The sequence below is a fragment of the Salvelinus sp. IW2-2015 genome, linkage group LG23, assembly GCF_002910315.2.
Source record: "Salvelinus sp. IW2-2015 linkage group LG23, ASM291031v2, whole genome shotgun sequence".
Classification (NCBI taxonomy): domain Eukaryota; kingdom Metazoa; phylum Chordata; class Actinopteri; order Salmoniformes; family Salmonidae; genus Salvelinus; species Salvelinus sp. IW2-2015.
Window position 1 is genome coordinate 7,821,753 of NC_036863.1, and position 18,271 is coordinate 7,840,023.

The 18,271-nt window shown below is 42.9% G+C and overlaps 1 protein-coding gene across 1 annotated transcript in view; it reads right to left on the minus strand.

Moving 5' to 3' along the window:
• gramd1ba (GRAM domain containing 1Ba) overlaps positions 1–18,271 on the minus strand; it is a 102,254-nt gene that overhangs the window by 79,090 nt on the left and 4,893 nt on the right. The window contains exon 2 of the mRNA XM_023968310.2: positions 12,355–12,429. Coding sequence (XP_023824078.1) covers positions 12,355–12,429 — 75 coding nt within the window. The remainder of the gene's footprint in view (positions 1–12,354; positions 12,430–18,271) is intronic.

An 18,271-nucleotide genomic window follows, 5' to 3' on the forward strand; every position in this document is an offset into this window, starting at 1 on the left:
ACCACTCAAAACCAATGACTTGTGTCACGTACATTCAGGTTTCATGAATGTAAACCAATCCATCCTAATCTGGTAAGACACATAAAATATCAGTATGAGTGTTTCTAGTCTGGTCGATTCCACAGTATAGTAACAGAGAGGACTGCCACAGTGATGTACCTATAGCCTACCATGTAATCACAGTGGTTACCTAAAAAAAGTACCCTTTTTGAACTTCAACCTTCCCCGAGTACCCCCTTACTAACACGCACCACACGTTTGACTGCGCTTTAATCAACAGAAAGTGGGTTTGAAAATGATTGTATTTTTTACACATTCATAATTGATTTGGATTAATTTAACATTGAAAAATGCCTTTTGACTGCATTTGAATAGCTTCTCAACACATCCAGTAGCAACATATTGATGACTTGAATGTCCCAAAAAAACATTACACTGGTACTCAGACAAGGATGTATCACTACAATATAATGTACCTGCTACAACTGACCAGTGTTGCATTTAGCCCTGGTAACACTAAAGTATTGTTCTTAATATTTTTAGACAGCAGTGAAGAGAGGGGAAGACTTTGGGTCATTGAAATGTGCAATATACACTGAGTACACCAAACATTAGGAAGACCTAATATTTGACAAGGCATGGACTCCACAGGGATGCTGGACCATGTTGAATCCAATGCTTCCCACAGTTGTGTCAAGTTGGCTGGATGTCCTTTGCGTGGTGGACCATTCTTGATATTATACTCACAGGAAACTGTTGAGAGTGAATAACCCAGCAGCGTTGCAGTTCTTGACACCCTCACACCAATGCACCTGGCACCTAATACCATACCCTGTTCAGAGGCACTTCAATATCCCTCTGAATGTCTTAATTGTCTCAAAGCTTAAAAATCTTTCTTTAACCTGTCTCCTCCCCTTCATCTACACTGAACAAAAAACAAGCATTTAGCTACACTTGCATTAACATCTGCTAACCATGTGTATGTGACTAATAAAATTTGATTTGAAGTGGATTTAACAAGTGACTTCAATAAGGGATCATAGCTTTAACCTGGATTCACCTGGCCAGTTTATGTCATGGAAAGAGCAAGTGTTCCTGTTTTGTATACTCAATGTAAGTCCCATGTATTATTATTACAAAACAACATATAGGGTTGAAAGAGAGAGACCTAAGGGCGGACCTGTGAATCGAACCTGTCTGACAGAACTGCGGTATGCCATGCAGGGTGTTCCAGCCGGCCTACATTGCTGCTCTATATTCACTGTAATTGTAGCTCTGGATGCGGGCCTGCTGATTTCCTGTGCTTGGTCTCTGGAGACGTGGCTGAGATCACTGTGGACCCAAGGCTCTCCTTACGCACGCATACGAACACACACACAGCTATTTCAGCACACACAGCTTCCTATGCTTTGAGCGGCGCAGCAGGGACACACACCAAGCCAGAGTTCAAAGGGCCAGGCCCCAGAGCGCCCACACACTGGCTCTCAGTCCCCTCTATAACCTTATTTGGTATTTTTAGCCACGCTGCTTTATACCGGCCAACCAATGAGAGGGCGGCGCGGGAAGTCAGGTGACAGACGGGTGCCTGTCGAGCTCGGTTAGCATCAGAAACAGAGCTTCTAGGCTGTGGTGCTAATCCCTTAGCCTAGCATCTGCTCTTCTACAATCTGCACCGGGCGAGCCTCCCATAGAAAGATTGACACTGCTCCGGGGTGAAGTGTCCCTTAGGTACAGAACAAGGATCAGCCTTTCTTAACCTAAACCATTCGTGAGGGGAAACACTAAACTGACACAAAATCAGCGTCTAGGGGAAACTTCCCCCTACTCAGCACGGCACACAGTTTCTCTCACGACGCCACCAACACAATATAGTGAGGCTACCGAGACATTAGTAACTCCGCAAGACTATAATTAGCAACATAATTATATGCTATCTAGCACCTTAATCTAAATGAGCACATCAAAGTCAGGGGAGGAGAGGCTGAGGGAATTAGTCTGAGATGGAAAGAGGAGTTTAGTGAAAGACAAAGTGATGGGCTGGAATGAGGGCGAGAGAAACGTTAACAGTTGGGAGTTTTAACTGTTACACCTTAAACCTTTTAGCTCTTGTCTGTCTGTAGTGGAGCGTGTGTATGTGTGTGTGTGTGTGTGTGTGTGTGTGTGTGTGTGTGTGTGTGTGTGTGTGTGTGTGTGTGTGTGTGTGTGTGTATGGGTTCAGATAACCCTGGTCTGCTGCATGCTGCAGTATGGTGGTGATGAATCATCAGATGTGGTAATATGAATCCCCGCTGATGCTGTTACTGCTGCATCACTGAAGCACCCTCTATCTCCTCAGATCAGAGCCGCAAACACCACTCTGACCTCTGAACCGAGATCCCTGAACAGATACGCACGCTCAGACAAGCGCGCACACACACAAAGATGCATGCACACAAAAACCCCTCTCTTTGCTATCTTCATATGACAATTCCTTTTATTCGTTTGTCCCATGTGGTTTGACTCTCAGGCCACACTGCTCTTCCTTACAAATGGACAATACAGTTCTATTTTATTGAATTATATTCTGCACTGATCTGAAAAGAGGTGAAAGCAATCGGGAACGACTACTGGAAATCTGCTCTCACCTGTTCCATTTCTTAAGATAATTAATAACAAATAATTTGGGGGGGTCCTATATTTATCCTGTTACAGAATTGTACTAGCGTGTCATGAAAACGTGTTTCTTGCATATCCCAACTCCTCCTAAGATGCCTGCAGGGAGTGGGCTCATGGCCAGGGTCACCATTCTCCAGCGCCCTTGGAGCAATTTGGGTTAAGTGCCTTGTTCAAGGGCACAGAGACAGATTGTTTTCACTGTGATTTGATCCAGTGACCTGCCTCCAGATCAGGGCACATGAAGGAAAGGAGTCAAGGAAAGCTACTTTACCCCTTTAACACTAGAACCGCTAAAGCCGCATTCTACTTTACCCCTTTAACACTAGAACCGTTAAAGCAGGCATTCTGACTGCTCATTCATGTATTTATTTTATTACTCTGACATTTTTAAAGTCATGCTCCCCGCCGTCTTTGTCATTATTTGAAAGGTTTAACCCCGTTGCCCCTCCTTCTCCCGACGGTTGGGCCTGCTCTGCTCATTCTCCCGACATTGGAAGGTGCAGTGGTCAGTTGATAATCACCCTGATACTGAACCTAAACTAATTTCACACATATAACAAATTAAGTAAAGTATGATGGGGACGAATGGGTGAGTTGATGAGCAAGGGGAAACGGACAATGCATAACTACGTAGTAACCAGAATGAAGAACAGGGTGGGCCATTCTTTGTATTGGTATATTCTACTAATAATCTCAAAATGGTATGTACCCTATATCAGTCCACCCAATCAAAGCAGTTTCATCAGTCTACTCTGGCCTACTTGGAGTACACAGTGAGAGCGTGCGTGATTTAGAAGGGCAAGAAGACAAAGACGAATGGATGGATGCACACGTGACACAGATGGCGGGGAGGAATTCAATCATGACATCTCTGATGATTATTCTTCTGATTCTGAGCCTCAGCCTGAATCTACACTTCCGAGGCCAAGTCATAAAAAAGCCAGAACGGTATGCCCGGGCCACCAACAAAGGAGATGGTGAGACAGGGGAAAGGAAGGAACTGCACCGTTTCAGAAAAGATCCACATTGGGCAGCAGGTGAGCAAGTTTCAGAGAATGTGGTGATGAGGCTTGTGGAACCTTATGCTGGCAAGGGGAGAAATGTCACCATGGACAATTTCTTCACTTCACTGTCATTGCCGAACAAGTTGCTTGCAAATAAAACAATCCTAGTCGGCACCATGAACAAAGCGAGATGGGAGCTCACCCTCTCTGCGTAAAATATGCACTTGCACAGCTGTTGTACTCCACAACGGTACTGAAGAATGACAAGACAACACTCACACTATACCAGTGCAAGGCAAGAAATAACATTTCTGTCGTTAGCACCATTTTTCCGACAGCTGCCATTGACAGGACATGACGAGAAAACCGGATACTATTACGCACTACAACCAAACAAGTATTCAGAACCCTTGACTTTTCCCACTTTGTAACCATATAGCCTTATTCTAACAGTGATTAAATCGTTTTTTCCCCTCAATCTACACACAATATCCCATAATGATAAAGCAAAACATTAGTATTCAGACCCTTTACTCAGTACTTTTTTAAAGCAGCTTTGGCAGCGAATACAGCCTTGAGTCTTCTTGGGTATGAAGCTACAAGCTTGGCACACTTGTATTTGGGAAGTTTCTCCCATTCTTCTCTGCAGATCCTCTCAAGCTCTGTCCGGTTGTATGGGGAGCGTAGCTGCACACATACTTTTGGTCATAAAGTGTAGCTACTAAGCAAAGAGTAGTAGCATAATAAAACTTAAAATTTGTGTTTTGAAAAACATTTTGTTATTTCCATAACGTTTCTTTAGACCTGCCCCCCAAAATGATAATGTTTATCTTTGTGATGGTTTTTCATTTGTACATATAGCCTACAGTAGCCCCAATTACATTAAGCCGTGGGTCGATTTCTCCTTTAGCGGATGGTGAGGGGGCCCGAACGTAGTTATAAATAATTGGTACACTGCAAATTGACCGCAAGAATCCCAAACAGATTTTTTATTTAATTTGTATTTAACCCTTATTTTATCAGGTAAGTTGACTGAGAACACATTCACAGCAACAACCTGGGGAATAGTTACAGGGGAGAGGAGGGGGGATGAATGAACCAATTGTAAGCTGGGGATGATTAGGTGACCATGATGATATGAGGGCCAGATGGGGAATTTAGCTCGGACACCGGGGTTAACACTCCTACTCTTACGATAAGTGCCATGGGATCTTTAGTGACGGCAGAGAGTCAGGACACCCATTTAACGTCCCATCCGAAAGACAGCACCCTACACAGGACAATGTCCCCAATCACTTAAAAAATATATATTGGACCAGAGGAAAGGGTGTCTCCTACTGGCCCTCCAACACCACTTCCAGCAGCATCTGGTCTACCAACCAGGACCAACCCTGCTTAGCTTCAGAAGAAAGCCAGCTGTGGGATGCAGGGTGGTATGCTGCTGGCAAATACAGATGTAGTATTTGACAAAAACATTGAGTATTTTCTAACCTTGATTTACATTGGGATATGATCAGATATGCCTCTCTATTTATGAGTGAGTGTCACGCCCTGACGTTAGAGATCCTTTGTATGTCTCTATTTTGCTTGGTCAGGGCGTGAGTTGGGGTGGGCATTCTATGTTTTTGTTCTATGTTGTCTATTTCTATGTGTTTGGCCGGGTGTGGTTGTCAATCAGAGGCAGCTGTCTATCGTTGTCTCTGATTGAGAACCATACTTAGGTAGCCTTTTCCCACCTGTGTTTTGTGGGTAGTTGTTTTCTGTTTTTGTGTCTGCACCAGACAGAACTGTTTCGCTTTCATTCTCCTGTTTGTTGTTTTTGTTCAATTTGGTTATTGGATTAAATTATGAACACTTTAAACGCTGCACCTTGGTCCACTCTTCCTTCAGCCCACGAGAATCGTTACAGAACTACACCACCACCAAAGGACCAAAAAGCGTGGTAGGAAGGAGCAGCATTTGTTGGAGAGTTGGACATGGGGGAAATCCTGGACGGCAAGGGACCCTGGGCACAGACGGGAGAGTATCGCCGTCCTAAAGAGGAGCTGGAGGCAGCTAAGGCAGAGCGGTGGCGCTACGAGGAGTTGGCTCGAGGAGCCGTGCACGAGAGGCAACCCAGAATTTTTTTGGGGGGGGGGGGGGGGGGGTTGGGGCACACTGGGAGATTGGCGGAGTCAGGTCATAGACCTGAGCCAACTCCTCGTGTTTGCCGTGGGGAGAGTGTGACCAGGCAAGCACTGTGTTATGCGGTGAAGCGCACAGTGTCCCCAGTGCGCACTCATAGCCCGGTGCTCTACATCGCAGCTCCTCGCATCGGCCGGGCTAGAGTGGGCATCGAGCCAGGAGGGATGGTGCCGGCTCAGCGGCATCTGGCCTCCAGTGTGTCTCCTCGCCCGGGTTATCCTGCGCCAGCCCTACGCACGGTGTCCCCGGTTCGCCAGCACCAGCCCAGTGCGGCCTGTTCCAGCTCCCGCACTTGCCGGGCTACAGGGGGTATCCAGCCGGACGAGTTGTGCTAGCTCTGCGCTCGAGACCGCCAGTGCGCCTCCACGACCCAGTGTATCCGGTGCCTCGGCCAAGGAAGAGGCCTCCTGCATGTCTCCCAGCCTGGTGAGTCCTGTGCCTGTACTAAGCCCTAACCCTCCTGCATGTCTCCTCAGCCTGGTGAGTCCTGGGCCTGCTCCCAGAGTCAGGCCTCCTGTGTGTCTCTCCACTCAAGTGATGATCCATGGCAAGAAGCCTCCAGTGATGATCCATGGCAAGAATGCCTCCGTGATGATCCATGGCACGAAGCCTCCAGTGATGATCCATGGCAACGAAGCCTCCAGTGATGAATCCATGGCACGAAGCCTCCAGTGATGATCCATGGCAAGAAGCCTCCATGGATGATCCATGTGGCACGAAGCCTCCAGTGATGCATCCATGGCACGAAGCCTCCAGTGATGATCCATGGCACGAAGCCTCCAGTGATGATCCATGGCACGAAGCCTCCTGTGTCTCTCCACTCCAGTGACGCCCTTCAGTCCGGAGCCTCCAGCGTCGATCCCCAGTCCGGAGCCTCCAGCGTCGATCCCCAGGAGAAATAATTCAAGAAGTTTCATTGAAAATGAATCTGTTTTGGTGTTTAATTTTTGGGGGGGCTCTGTTACTGTACACTGGCACACTGTGATGTTGGCAATGGCCAAAATGACCTGAGGAGTGGATGTGTATTTCAAGTGGGTGGGTTGGAACCTTTGAAGTTTTTTTTAGAGCCGAGTTCAATGGAATAGTCCCAAAAGTGCTAAATCTGTTTCTAATTCTAAATAGCTTAATTTATTGTGATGTACATTTGTACAGGTTGTAAAACAAAATGTGTGAGGTGAGCAAAGGCCCTTCGAGCTCGGAGGCACCCCGAATCAGGGGACTGAGGGGGCGTGTGCTACGCCTTCATGGGAGAGGGTATACCAGTTCAAGGCAAGCTTGCAACACCTGAAAGCTTGCAATGGAGATGTTACACCATTATATGTCCTCCTTTGACACAAAAGAATAGTGTGTTCTTGCCACAGCTGGTGCTAAGAGTAAAAAGTGTTTTGAAATGTTTGGCTATGGTGTGCCCTAATGAACACGAGTCCCTTTATTAAGGGGTCTACACAGTCTATGCAAACAGAGGTCAGTTTGCGGCGCTTTCTACGTAGTTCTACGTACATTTGTGCGGCTGAATTTTTTGGAACGCGAGCAAACAGACCTCCGTCGGCTCTGTTCGCGTAGATCAGCCAAACTCAACTGGCGGACGCGGTCCAGGTCCGGACCCAGAAAAGGGTCAATCCGGACCAGACATCACATTTGTTATATAAAATTTACTACATTATTTTTAGATTTTTTAAAATCTACCAGGCGTAACAGCCTCTAACTCAGCAACCTTTCTTTCTCGCTCTCTCACGAAGCAACGCCAACCTCTACTAGTGCCCTGTCTAATCCAATCGCCTAGTTATATGCAAATACAAGAGGCCGCCGCGTCTTACCCAATCACATCAATCCAAATATCTTCTGTGGAACCATGGGACATGCTGGTAGAAAGTAACAAAGATTTGACCGTGATTCAAATGTAAATATCACATATAGAAGGAGCTTAGTTACCAGTATCTTTGTTAATAAGGCTTGTTCAAAAAAATTTAAGTTGACTCTGAAAACTGTAAATTCAAAGAAGAGTGAACGGAACAGTATGTATTCTCCCCGCAACTAGCACAAAACCAATGTGTCTGATATGCAGCGAGTCCGTAGCTCTCCTGAAAAGAGCCGATGTTAAGTGCTATTATGACACCAGGCATAGTAAATTCGATCAGATGTATCCCCTGAACACGGAGGTGAGAACAAACAAGATTAACCAACTCAGATCCCAATATGAGAGGTCCACCAAAGTCCTTGTCAATTCCCTGACAACCCAACAACGTGCAATGGAGTGTTCACTGAGGATAGCTTGGGTTTTGGAAAAACACCCCCAAAAAATGTCAGATGCTGAAATGGTAAAAGAAGGCATGTGTGAAGTTGCTGACACCTTGCTTGAAGGTAAAGAAAAAGATGAGCTCAGGGAAAAGGTCAAACAGATCCCACGGTCAGATCAACAGCAATGCGGACAACTGAAATATTTGCTCTAGATTTAACTTCATAACTTGAAGAGGACATTCACAATGCACCATGCATTTCATTAGATGTGGATGAATCAACAGATAACACTGATAATGCACAGCTTCTGGTGTTTGTCAGATTTTATAACGAAACAAAAAAGGAATTCTGTGAGGAGCTGTTGGGCTTAACAAATCGAGAAGCAGACACACGGGGAGAGGATATCCATGAGGTCATCAAAGGGATGCTTACAAAAAGCAGGATAGATCTGAAGTCAGAGGTCTCCATCACCACAGACGGAGCTCCAGCCATGAAAGGAAGAGGGAGGGGACTGGTTGCACATTTGAAAGAGGACCACCCTGACCTGACATCATATCACTGCATCATCCATCAGTCTGTCCTGTGTGCCAGTCTGGGAAAAGAGTATTTTGAGGTCATGACAACAATGAGGAAACTGATCAACTTTTTGAGAGCAATATCATCCCTACAACACTCCCTGCTACGAGGCATTCTGAAAGAGGCCAATGCCAGTTTTGATGACTTACTACTGCAATGTCAGATGGCTCAGCAAAGGCAGGGTTTTGGAATGCTTTTGGGCCATTCAAGAGGAAATCAAAGCTTTCTTATCAGAGCAAAAGAGTGACAAGGCAACTCAGTTTTCTGAGTTTTTGGAAGATAAGGAGAAGATGGAAACAGTTGCATTTTTTACGGACAATACATTACAACTTAATCAAATGAATGTTAAGCTGTAGGGACGGGACAACACAGTGTGTGATATGATAACAGCAGTCCAGGCTTTCCAGAAGAAATTGTATATTTTCAAGAATAATCTCCAAGGAGAATTTGTCCACTTCCCCAATATTCTGGTGTAAACGCACAGAGACAAAGATGTTCCCAACCATATTAATTTTATCCAGAAGCTGATGGATAACTTCAAGGCTCGCTTTGATGATTTCACTATTGGAAGAGAACTGCTGCTGATCATCCAGAACCCCTTCTTGGTCACAAATGTGAGAGAGTTGTCAGAAGAAGCAAAACAGATCTTCATATGGAATCACGTAGTAACCAAAAAGTGTTAACAAATCAAAATATATTTTAGATTTTTCAAAGTAGCCATCCTTTTCCTTGATGACAGCTTTATACACTCTTGGCATTCTCTCAACCATGCCAAACCATCTCAATTGGGTTGAGGTTGGGTGATTGTGGAGGCCAGGTCACCTGATCCAGCACTCCATCACTCTCCTTATTGGTCAAATAGCCCTTACACAGCATGAAGGTGTGTTGGGTCATTGTCCTGTTGAAAAACAAATCATAGTCCCACTAAGCGCAAACCAGATGGGATGGCGTACTGCTGCAGAATTCTGTGGTAGCCATGCTGGTTAAGTGTGCCTTGAATTCTAAATAAATCACTAACAGTATCACCAGCAAAGCACACCCACACCATCACACCTCCTCCTCCATGCTTCACGGTGAGAACCACACATGCAGAGATCATCCGTTCACCTACTCTGCATATCACAAACACACAGCGGTTGGAACCAAAAATCTCAAATTTGGACTCATCAGACCAAAGGACAGATTTCCACTACTCTAATGTCCATTGTTTGTGTTTCTTGGCCCAAGCAAGTCTCTTCTAGTAGTAGTTTCTTTGCAGCAATTGAACCATGAAGGCCTGATTCACACAGTCTCCTCTGAACAGTTGATGCCCTGCCTGTGTCATTAAACCCCTACAACTCATCCAGAACGCCGCAGCCCGTCTGGTGTTCAACCTTCCCAAGTTCTCTCACGTCACCCCGCTCCTCCGCTCTCTCCACTGGCTTCCAGTTGAAGCTCGCATCCGCTACAAGACCATGGTGCTTGCCTACGGAGCTGTGAGGGGAACGGCACCTCCGTACCTTCAGGCTCTGATCAGGCCCTACACCCAAACAAYGGCACTGCGTTCATCCACCTCTGGCCTGCTCGCCTCCCTACCTCTGAGGAAGTACAGTTCCCGCTCAGCCCAGTCAAAACTGTTCGCTGCTCTGGCACCCCAATGGTGGAACAAACTCCCTCACGACGCCAGTCAGCGGAGTCAATCACCACTCCTCGAGGGACACCTGAAACCCCACCTCTTCAAGGAATACCTAGGATAGGATAAAGTAATCTTCTAACCCCCCCCCCCCCCTTAAAGAGTTAGATGCACTATTGTAAAGTGGTTGTTCCACTGGATATCATAAGGTGAATGCACCAATTTGTAAGTCGCTCTGGATAAGAGCGTCTGCTAAATGACTTAAATGTAAATGTGTCTGTTACTTGAACTCTGTGAAGAATTTATTTGGGCTGCAATTTCTGAGGCTGATAACTCTAATGAACTTATCCTCTGCAGCAGAGGTAACTCTGGGTCTTCCGTTCCTGTGACGGTCCTCATGAGAGCCAGTTTCATCATAGCCCTTGCTGGTTTTTGCGACTGAACTTGAAGAAAATTTCAAAGTTCTTGACATTTTCCGCATTGACTAACCTTCATGTCTTAAAGTAATGATGGACTGTCATTTCTCTTTGTTATTTGAGCTGTTCTTGCCATAATATGGACTTGGTCTTTTACCAAATAGGGCTATCTTCTGTGTTACCCTCTGTCACAACACAACTGATTGGCTCAAACGCATTAAGAAGGAAAGAAATTCCACAAATGAACTTTTAACAAGGTACACCTGTTAATTGAAATGCATTCAAGGTTACTAACTCATGAAGCTGGTTAAGAGAATGCCAAGAGTGTGCAAAGCTGTCATCATGGCAAAGGGTGGCTACTTTGAAGAATCTCAAATATAAAATATATTTTGATTTGTTATTTCATAGTTTTGATGTCTTCTCTATTATTCTACAATGTAGAAAATAGTACAAAATTAAGAAAAACCCTTGAATGAGTAGGTGTCCAAACTTTTGACTGGTACTATACATCCTGACAATGTTTGGCTCCACATACAGCTGTGAATCAGGCCTCTCCACAATTAACTTTATTAAAAACAAATACCGCACCAGGCTCAGCAATGAACCCCTGCACCAGTGTCTCAGAGTTGCTCTCACACCATTTGTGTCAAGGCACATATACATTGGTTCACAGCGCACTTTTTGCATAGACAATTATGCAACCACTTTTGTTCTTCGGCAATGTTGATGCATGTTGCACATGTTTACATTAAAAATAAATAAGTTGTAATTAATTCAAATTCTTAGTCTCATTTAATGTATATTTCATATAACATGTTTCCTAAGTCATAGACGACTATGTTTGTTACTGCGCTGTACCACAGAGCCGATAAAGGACGATATCCATCCTGATCTTTGCCACCTAAGACATTTGTGTCACTGACAAACACCCCTGGTGTAGACTGTGTAGAGCCCTTTAGTCAAATGTATTCAACCTCACCAGTGCTCAGTGTGAGGAAATGAAACTAAAAGAAAGAAAGAAAGAAAAAGAGAGAGAGAAAAAGAAAGAGAGCGAGAGAGAGAGCGAGAGAGAGAGAGAGAGACTAGGGGAAATTCTCTGAGACTGTGTTGTAATGTGTACAGCCTCCTTGTGGTCAAGCCCAGAAGACATTTGATGAGAAAAAAAGGAACAGTTGCTTCAAAGCAACTTAACACCTCCAATTTAACACTTGGGAATTGAACACCCGTCTTTAAAACAGTCCCCCTCTCATTTCACTCTCTCTCTTTATCTTTCCTTCTCCCTTTCTCTCACACTCGGTCATGCACATTCTCCCCTCTCTCTAAATGACTCTAAACCTGCACTACTGTGTAGCAGTCCTCCTGTGTAGCAGCACTGCCCTCTAGTGGAATTATCAGAACAATGCAGGTACTTCACAGACCTCAGACCACACCACATCATCAACATCTCTTTGCACGCTAGCAAGTTGGGTTAAGTTGGCTGATAGGCGACACATTAAAAACATAACGTCTTCCAAAAGTCTTTATGAGCAATACATACCATTTTTATTTGCTCTCTCATTGTCTTTTAAGCATTCACCCAGCTGCCCACAAGCATGCATGTTTGAACATGCATATGCACGCAAGCGTGCAGTCACACACACAACCCCACAAATACGAACATGCTACACACCTCTCCTCCCGGCGATGAGGGGTCAAGAAGTGAGCAGAGTCCTCCTCATGGCTGCTTTGTAGGCTGCTCTCCCTGCTGGGGAAACACACCACAGAGAGACAGTGTTAGGTGTAATGTGTGTTGTAGGCTGCTCTCCCTGCTGGGGAAACACACCAACAGAGAGACAGTGTTAGGTGTAATGTGTGTTGTAGGCTGCTCTCCCTGCTGGGGAAACACACCACAGAGAGACAGTGTTAGGTGTAATGTGTGTTGTAGGCTGCTCTCCCTGCTTTTACGCTACTGCTACTCTCTGTTTGCCATATATGCAAAGTCACTTTAACTTCTTTGGGGTAGGGGGCAGTATTTTCACGTTCGGATGAAAAGCATGCCCAGAGTAAACGGCCTGCTAAAAAGCCATAAAATCTAGAATATGCATATTATTGGTAGATTCGGATAGAAAACACTCCGAAGATTCTAAAACTGTTTGAATGATGTCGGTGAGTATAACAGAACTCATATGGCAGGCAGAAACCTGAGAAAAAATCCAACCAGGAAGTGGGAAATCTGAGGTTGGTCGATTTTCAACTCAGCTCCTATTGAAGATACAGTGGGATATTGGTAATGTTGTACTTCCCAAGGCTTCCACTAGATGTCAACAGTCGTTAGAACCTTGTCTGATGCCTCTACTGTTTAGTGGGGCCGAAGGAGAGAGGAATGAGTCAGGTCTGCCATGAGGTGACCATGCTCTAACCATGCGCGTTCACGTGAGAGCGAGCTCTGTTCCATCGCACTTCTGAAGACACAAGAATACGCCGGTTGGAACATTATTGAAGAATTATGTTAAAAACATCCTAAAGATTGATTCAATACTTTGTTTGTCATGTTTTTACGGACTGTAATATAACATTTTAAACTTTTCGTCCGTACTTTCCGCTGGACCTGCCCGCGCGTGAGTTTGGAAAGTGTACTGAACGCTAGAACAACATGAAGGAATTTGGACATAAATGATGGACATTATCGAACAAAACAAACATTTATTGTGGAACTGGGATTCCTGGGAGTGCATTCTGATAAAGATCATCAAAGGTAKGTGAATGTTTATAATGTTARTTCTGACTTKTGTTGACTGCARAATATGGCGGKTATATTTGTGWCTTGATTGYGCTCTGAGRGCCGACTCAGATTATTGCATGGTTTGCTTTTTRCGTAAAGCTTTTTTGAAATCTGACACAGCAGTTGCATTAAGGAGAAGTGCATCTAAAATTCCATGCATAACAGTTGTATCTTTTAGCAATGTTTATTATGAGTATTCCTGTAAATTGATGTGGCTCTCTGCAAAATCAAAGGATGTTTTGTGACTTCTGAATGTAAGGCGCCAATGTAAACTCAGATTTTTGGATATAAATATGAACTTTACCGAACAAAACATACATGTATTGTGTAACATTAAGTCCTATGAGTGTCATCTGATGAAGATCATCAAAGGTTAGTGAATAATTTTATCTATATTTCTGCTTTTTGTGAATCTCTCTTTGGCTGGAAAAATGGCTGTGTTATTCTGTGAATAGGCACTCACCTAACATAATCGTTTGGTTTGCTTTCGTCGTAAAGCCTTTTTAAAATCGGACACTGTGGTTGGATTTACAAGTGTATCTTTAAAATGGTGTAAAATACATGTATGTTTGAAGAATTTTAATTATGGGATTTCTGTTGTTTTGAATTTGGCGCCATGCAGTTTCACTGGCTGTTGAAGAGGTGGGACACTACCGTCTCACGTACCCTAGAGAGGTTAACTATACATTCATGTACATACTACCTCAATTGGGCCGACCAACCAGTGCTCCCGCTGATAAAATAATTTATACGTTTAAAGAAAATGATGAAATAATTCCACTCTGAAGAGAGACACTCCATACTGTCTCCACCCGTGGAGGGGAGAAACTGTTAGGCTTGCAGAAAATTATGAAACATGTTGCAGATTAAACAATGTATCTGTATAGTGGAAAAACACAGACTGTCTGAGCAAGGCGTAGCTTAAGATTTGAACTTGTATGTATGTGCGTAGGATACCTACTGTTTGTGTGTGAAGGTATGTGCGTAAGGAGCCAGTATAAAATTGATGTTTTTGTACAATGAACTAGAACGTTCTCGTGAATAAACGTTTTGACTATTGTAAGCTGGGACTCTTGTTTGTATCATTCAACCAGAATCTTACAAACTCTGGGTTGCAGACTGAGTAGATTAATTGAAGTTAATGAACATTGATAACAAAATTCTCATAAAAATGTGGTCTTTCGAGCCGGATTCCAATACCTGTTCCTGTCGTCCGAAGGTAACACGCCGAAACCTAAAATAGGTTTTGTGAGATAGGACGGTAATTCTATGCGAACAAAATAACTCAAATGGTCAATTAACAAGAGTGAATTGACCATAGATCTGATTCAAAAGACAATACTGAAATAAAGTCAAAAAGGAGGAGGCGAGAGATTTGAATGAAATGAAACGAGGTAACCTAATCAAAGATCCAAAATTAATAGATTGGAATTAAACGAAGATAAACTAGTCATAGATCCAAATTAATAGTCATAACACAACAAAACCAGGTTAAAATGGGAAGTAAAGGTTCTAAGGGATGTGGAAAACTTACGGGCGATGAACAATGTATGGGGTTAAAAGATAAACGAAATATCGATTATGGCCTAAAATGGAGAAAGAAATATGGGTTTTGAAGGTTGCCTGGATGTGGGGAAATTGGAGTCTATGATTACACTAATGCATAAATGTGGAAAGGATGAGAATAAGCAGAGAGAACAAGGTTTTAACTAATAATGGGAGATAACTCCTCAAAGGAGGTCCCGGAATTAACCGGGGATGAGAGGTAAATCTAATGCCCAAAATGGAGAAAGAAGTACGAATTTGAGAGACGTCTAGATGTAGAAAAATTTGAATGAATGATAAAGTAGATACATAAGACATGTGTAGATAGTCAAGGGAAACAGCAGGTCGAGGGCTAGATACCTGGCTGTCTGAAGCCCGGGAAAGAAGTTAAGGCAAGCGTAGAGAAAGCGTGAGAGAAAGTTACAAGAAGGATATCAGCAGGGGAAAATGATGTGCGTGTGAGACCTAATAACTTATCAAAAGTCACAATAGTAATTATTCCTAAATTCTGAGTAGTGAAAAAAGTCAAGAGAGGAAAGGAAGAGGGAGATAGTAAGAAGAATCATCGCCGGAGAAATGCCTGGACCTTTAAATTAGGGCTATTTTCTGGGAATTGTCTCGGTAGGACGTGCCTGATTTTACGACTACAGACAATTATAAATAGGGTTATTTGCGAGGAGTCTTCATCATTTCAAAAGCTTTGGTGGTCCAGGGGTATAATTCTCACCTACTACGCAGGAGACCCAGGTTCGTATCACCAATAGACAAACATTTTTGGTTTCTGATTGTAATTCAACTATTGATATGTTTTGCCTGGAAAGATACTGTTGTTAGTGTTTGTTTAAGATATAAACTGAACGTTTTAATAGCTTGTTTAGGTTAAATTGAAAGACTAATTCATTCAAAATAATAGCGAGGCGATTTCGATGTAATATGGAGTCGTATTTAAATAACTGAATCACAGATAATGGCGATAGAGTTGTGCCCACCAAAATGTTTTATATTCTTATGGATTGACTGATGCATGTTATAAGTTTGGCGACTTACATGTTACTTTTAAGTCTTGGACATTTCATAATGGTGAAGCCGAAAGAGAAGGGACAGTTGTAAAGTTTGGTTTTAATCTTACAATAGAGGTAAGGCAGAACGTTGTTTGAGTAGAGGTTATATTTTTGCCCACTGGTAAGAAGAGGAGAGTTGGTTGTGGGCGCTGGGCTATATTTGGCTGTAAGGGATTCAGGTCTGAATAGTTGAATTGTAACAGTTTTGTGATAACACCAGTGAATTTGAACAGGAAGTTAATGTATTCTAACATTATAATCTGTTTCCATTACGTGGAACAATGTCAGGTCAGTACAGTGGATTGCAGGTTGAGTTCATTTTATTTTACAGGGACAGTGCACATTAATCACAGTTGTGTGTGTCTAATGGCAGGGTATTCCTATCAGGACTTTGAGAGACTGTTTGCAGACAGACTGAATGGGTTTTAATGTTGCAAAGCAAGCTTGGGCCAAACTAGTCAAGTAGTATGTTAAGTAGGGGAATTTCATAGATTTTAAGTACAGTATTGTATCCAAGGGTAGCACATGTTCAATTAAGTACATATAAACATTGAGGAAGTTTAAAACTAATGAATGGAGGGAGTACAATGGAATTATCATTATTATTAGGTTTTGTTTGTAGTCAACGTTTGGGTTTCTGAATCGGTGTAGTATAATGAATGCTGACCAAGTGTTTTTTTTCTGGGAAAAGGAGTGTTTCATTGTCTCTCTTTGGAATGTTTCCTAGAGCCACGATATCTTAAAGGGGTACACACACATATGGCATTTTAGAAGTTTTATTTTCTGAGTTTTAATTAAACACATAAATTATTTAGATAAGGGGATGTTCTGGGTACCTGGGATACAACATGTAGAAAATGTTTGATGGTTTTTCTTTAATTTGTCTAATATAGTAAGAAATACTTATTTGAAAGGGTGGTATGACTTTTGACCTCTATCATGGCTCTCCTGTGTGGTCTGATCAGCCTCATGGGAGGGCCATTTGGATAATGAATTTGAGGTCATTTGTAATACTGATTTAAGGTAATTTGTGTAAGTGATAATTATGATGGAGTTTATAGTTCTTTGACATATTTGAAATTTGAACCGATGAGAAAAAAGAAGAGGGCATAACCTTTGACTAAGGGTAGACTTCCTTAAGTCTCTCTTCCTATGGCCACAAGGGTACAATAATTTTTCTTTGTGGAGGGTTTCAGAGTAGTGATTTTGATCTGATTATTTTATTTGAAACTTTGTTTTAGCTTTTGACCAGTAGTAGTATTTTTCATACAATACTCTCATGGAGAATTATGGGTTAAAAATGGGGCAAAGGTGGGTTTATAAAAAACTGTCAAGGTTATTTTGAAACTCCCACTATTTTGGCTTAAGTAATGGTTAGTAATCTAGCAAAGTTTTATTTTCCCATACAGCTGTTGTTGTATGCAGTGTAAGAAATGTAACACAACAAGGCTGTGAAATTGATATAATAGTATTATTATATTTTGTTGTTGAACAAGGTTATAATGTTAGCAAGAATAAGTTTAATAATGGTAGACTTATGTAAGTATTTAGAACATATCTAAGCAAACAGGACAGGGATATATGACATCTGTGGTGATTCAGGATCATTGAGAGTAATCGAGATAAACTTTATCAACTAGGTAATAATCTTAGAGATTACTAGCATAGACATGTTAATTTTTCAAAAAATCCATGAGTGCAGACAGTGAGACAGTGAGACATGTAGTCAATATTTGGAAACAACCCATATCTGTTATAAGAAAGAGCGACAGACAGATAGTAGAAAAGGCAGACGGAGAAGGGCCCCCCCGCCCTATGCTGAGCCCTAAATTGACCTTGATGGTTTGGGAGTATTAGGAGGAGGAAGTGAGCAAGATAGAGAGAGAGCAGAAGGAATTTGAGGAGAATGAGAGGGAGAGACTGGGAATGAGGAGCAGGAGACCGGGAGCGTTACGAAGGTTAGAATCTCATTATAAGCCAGGATTGAGAGAAGATAGAAGTGACACAGAATAGTTAGATGACAATGAGAAGATACCCCAATTCCCACTCATAACCTTACCCAATCCCAGAGCTGGGGACGGAGCATAACCAGACACGATAGAAGTATAGGGCATGGACACAGAGGGATGTAGCAAGGGCATTAGAAGGAGTCGCACATCCTAAGACAGGAATAGGGGGATTCAGAAGAGATTTGGTACAAGGATAAGTTGCCCATACTA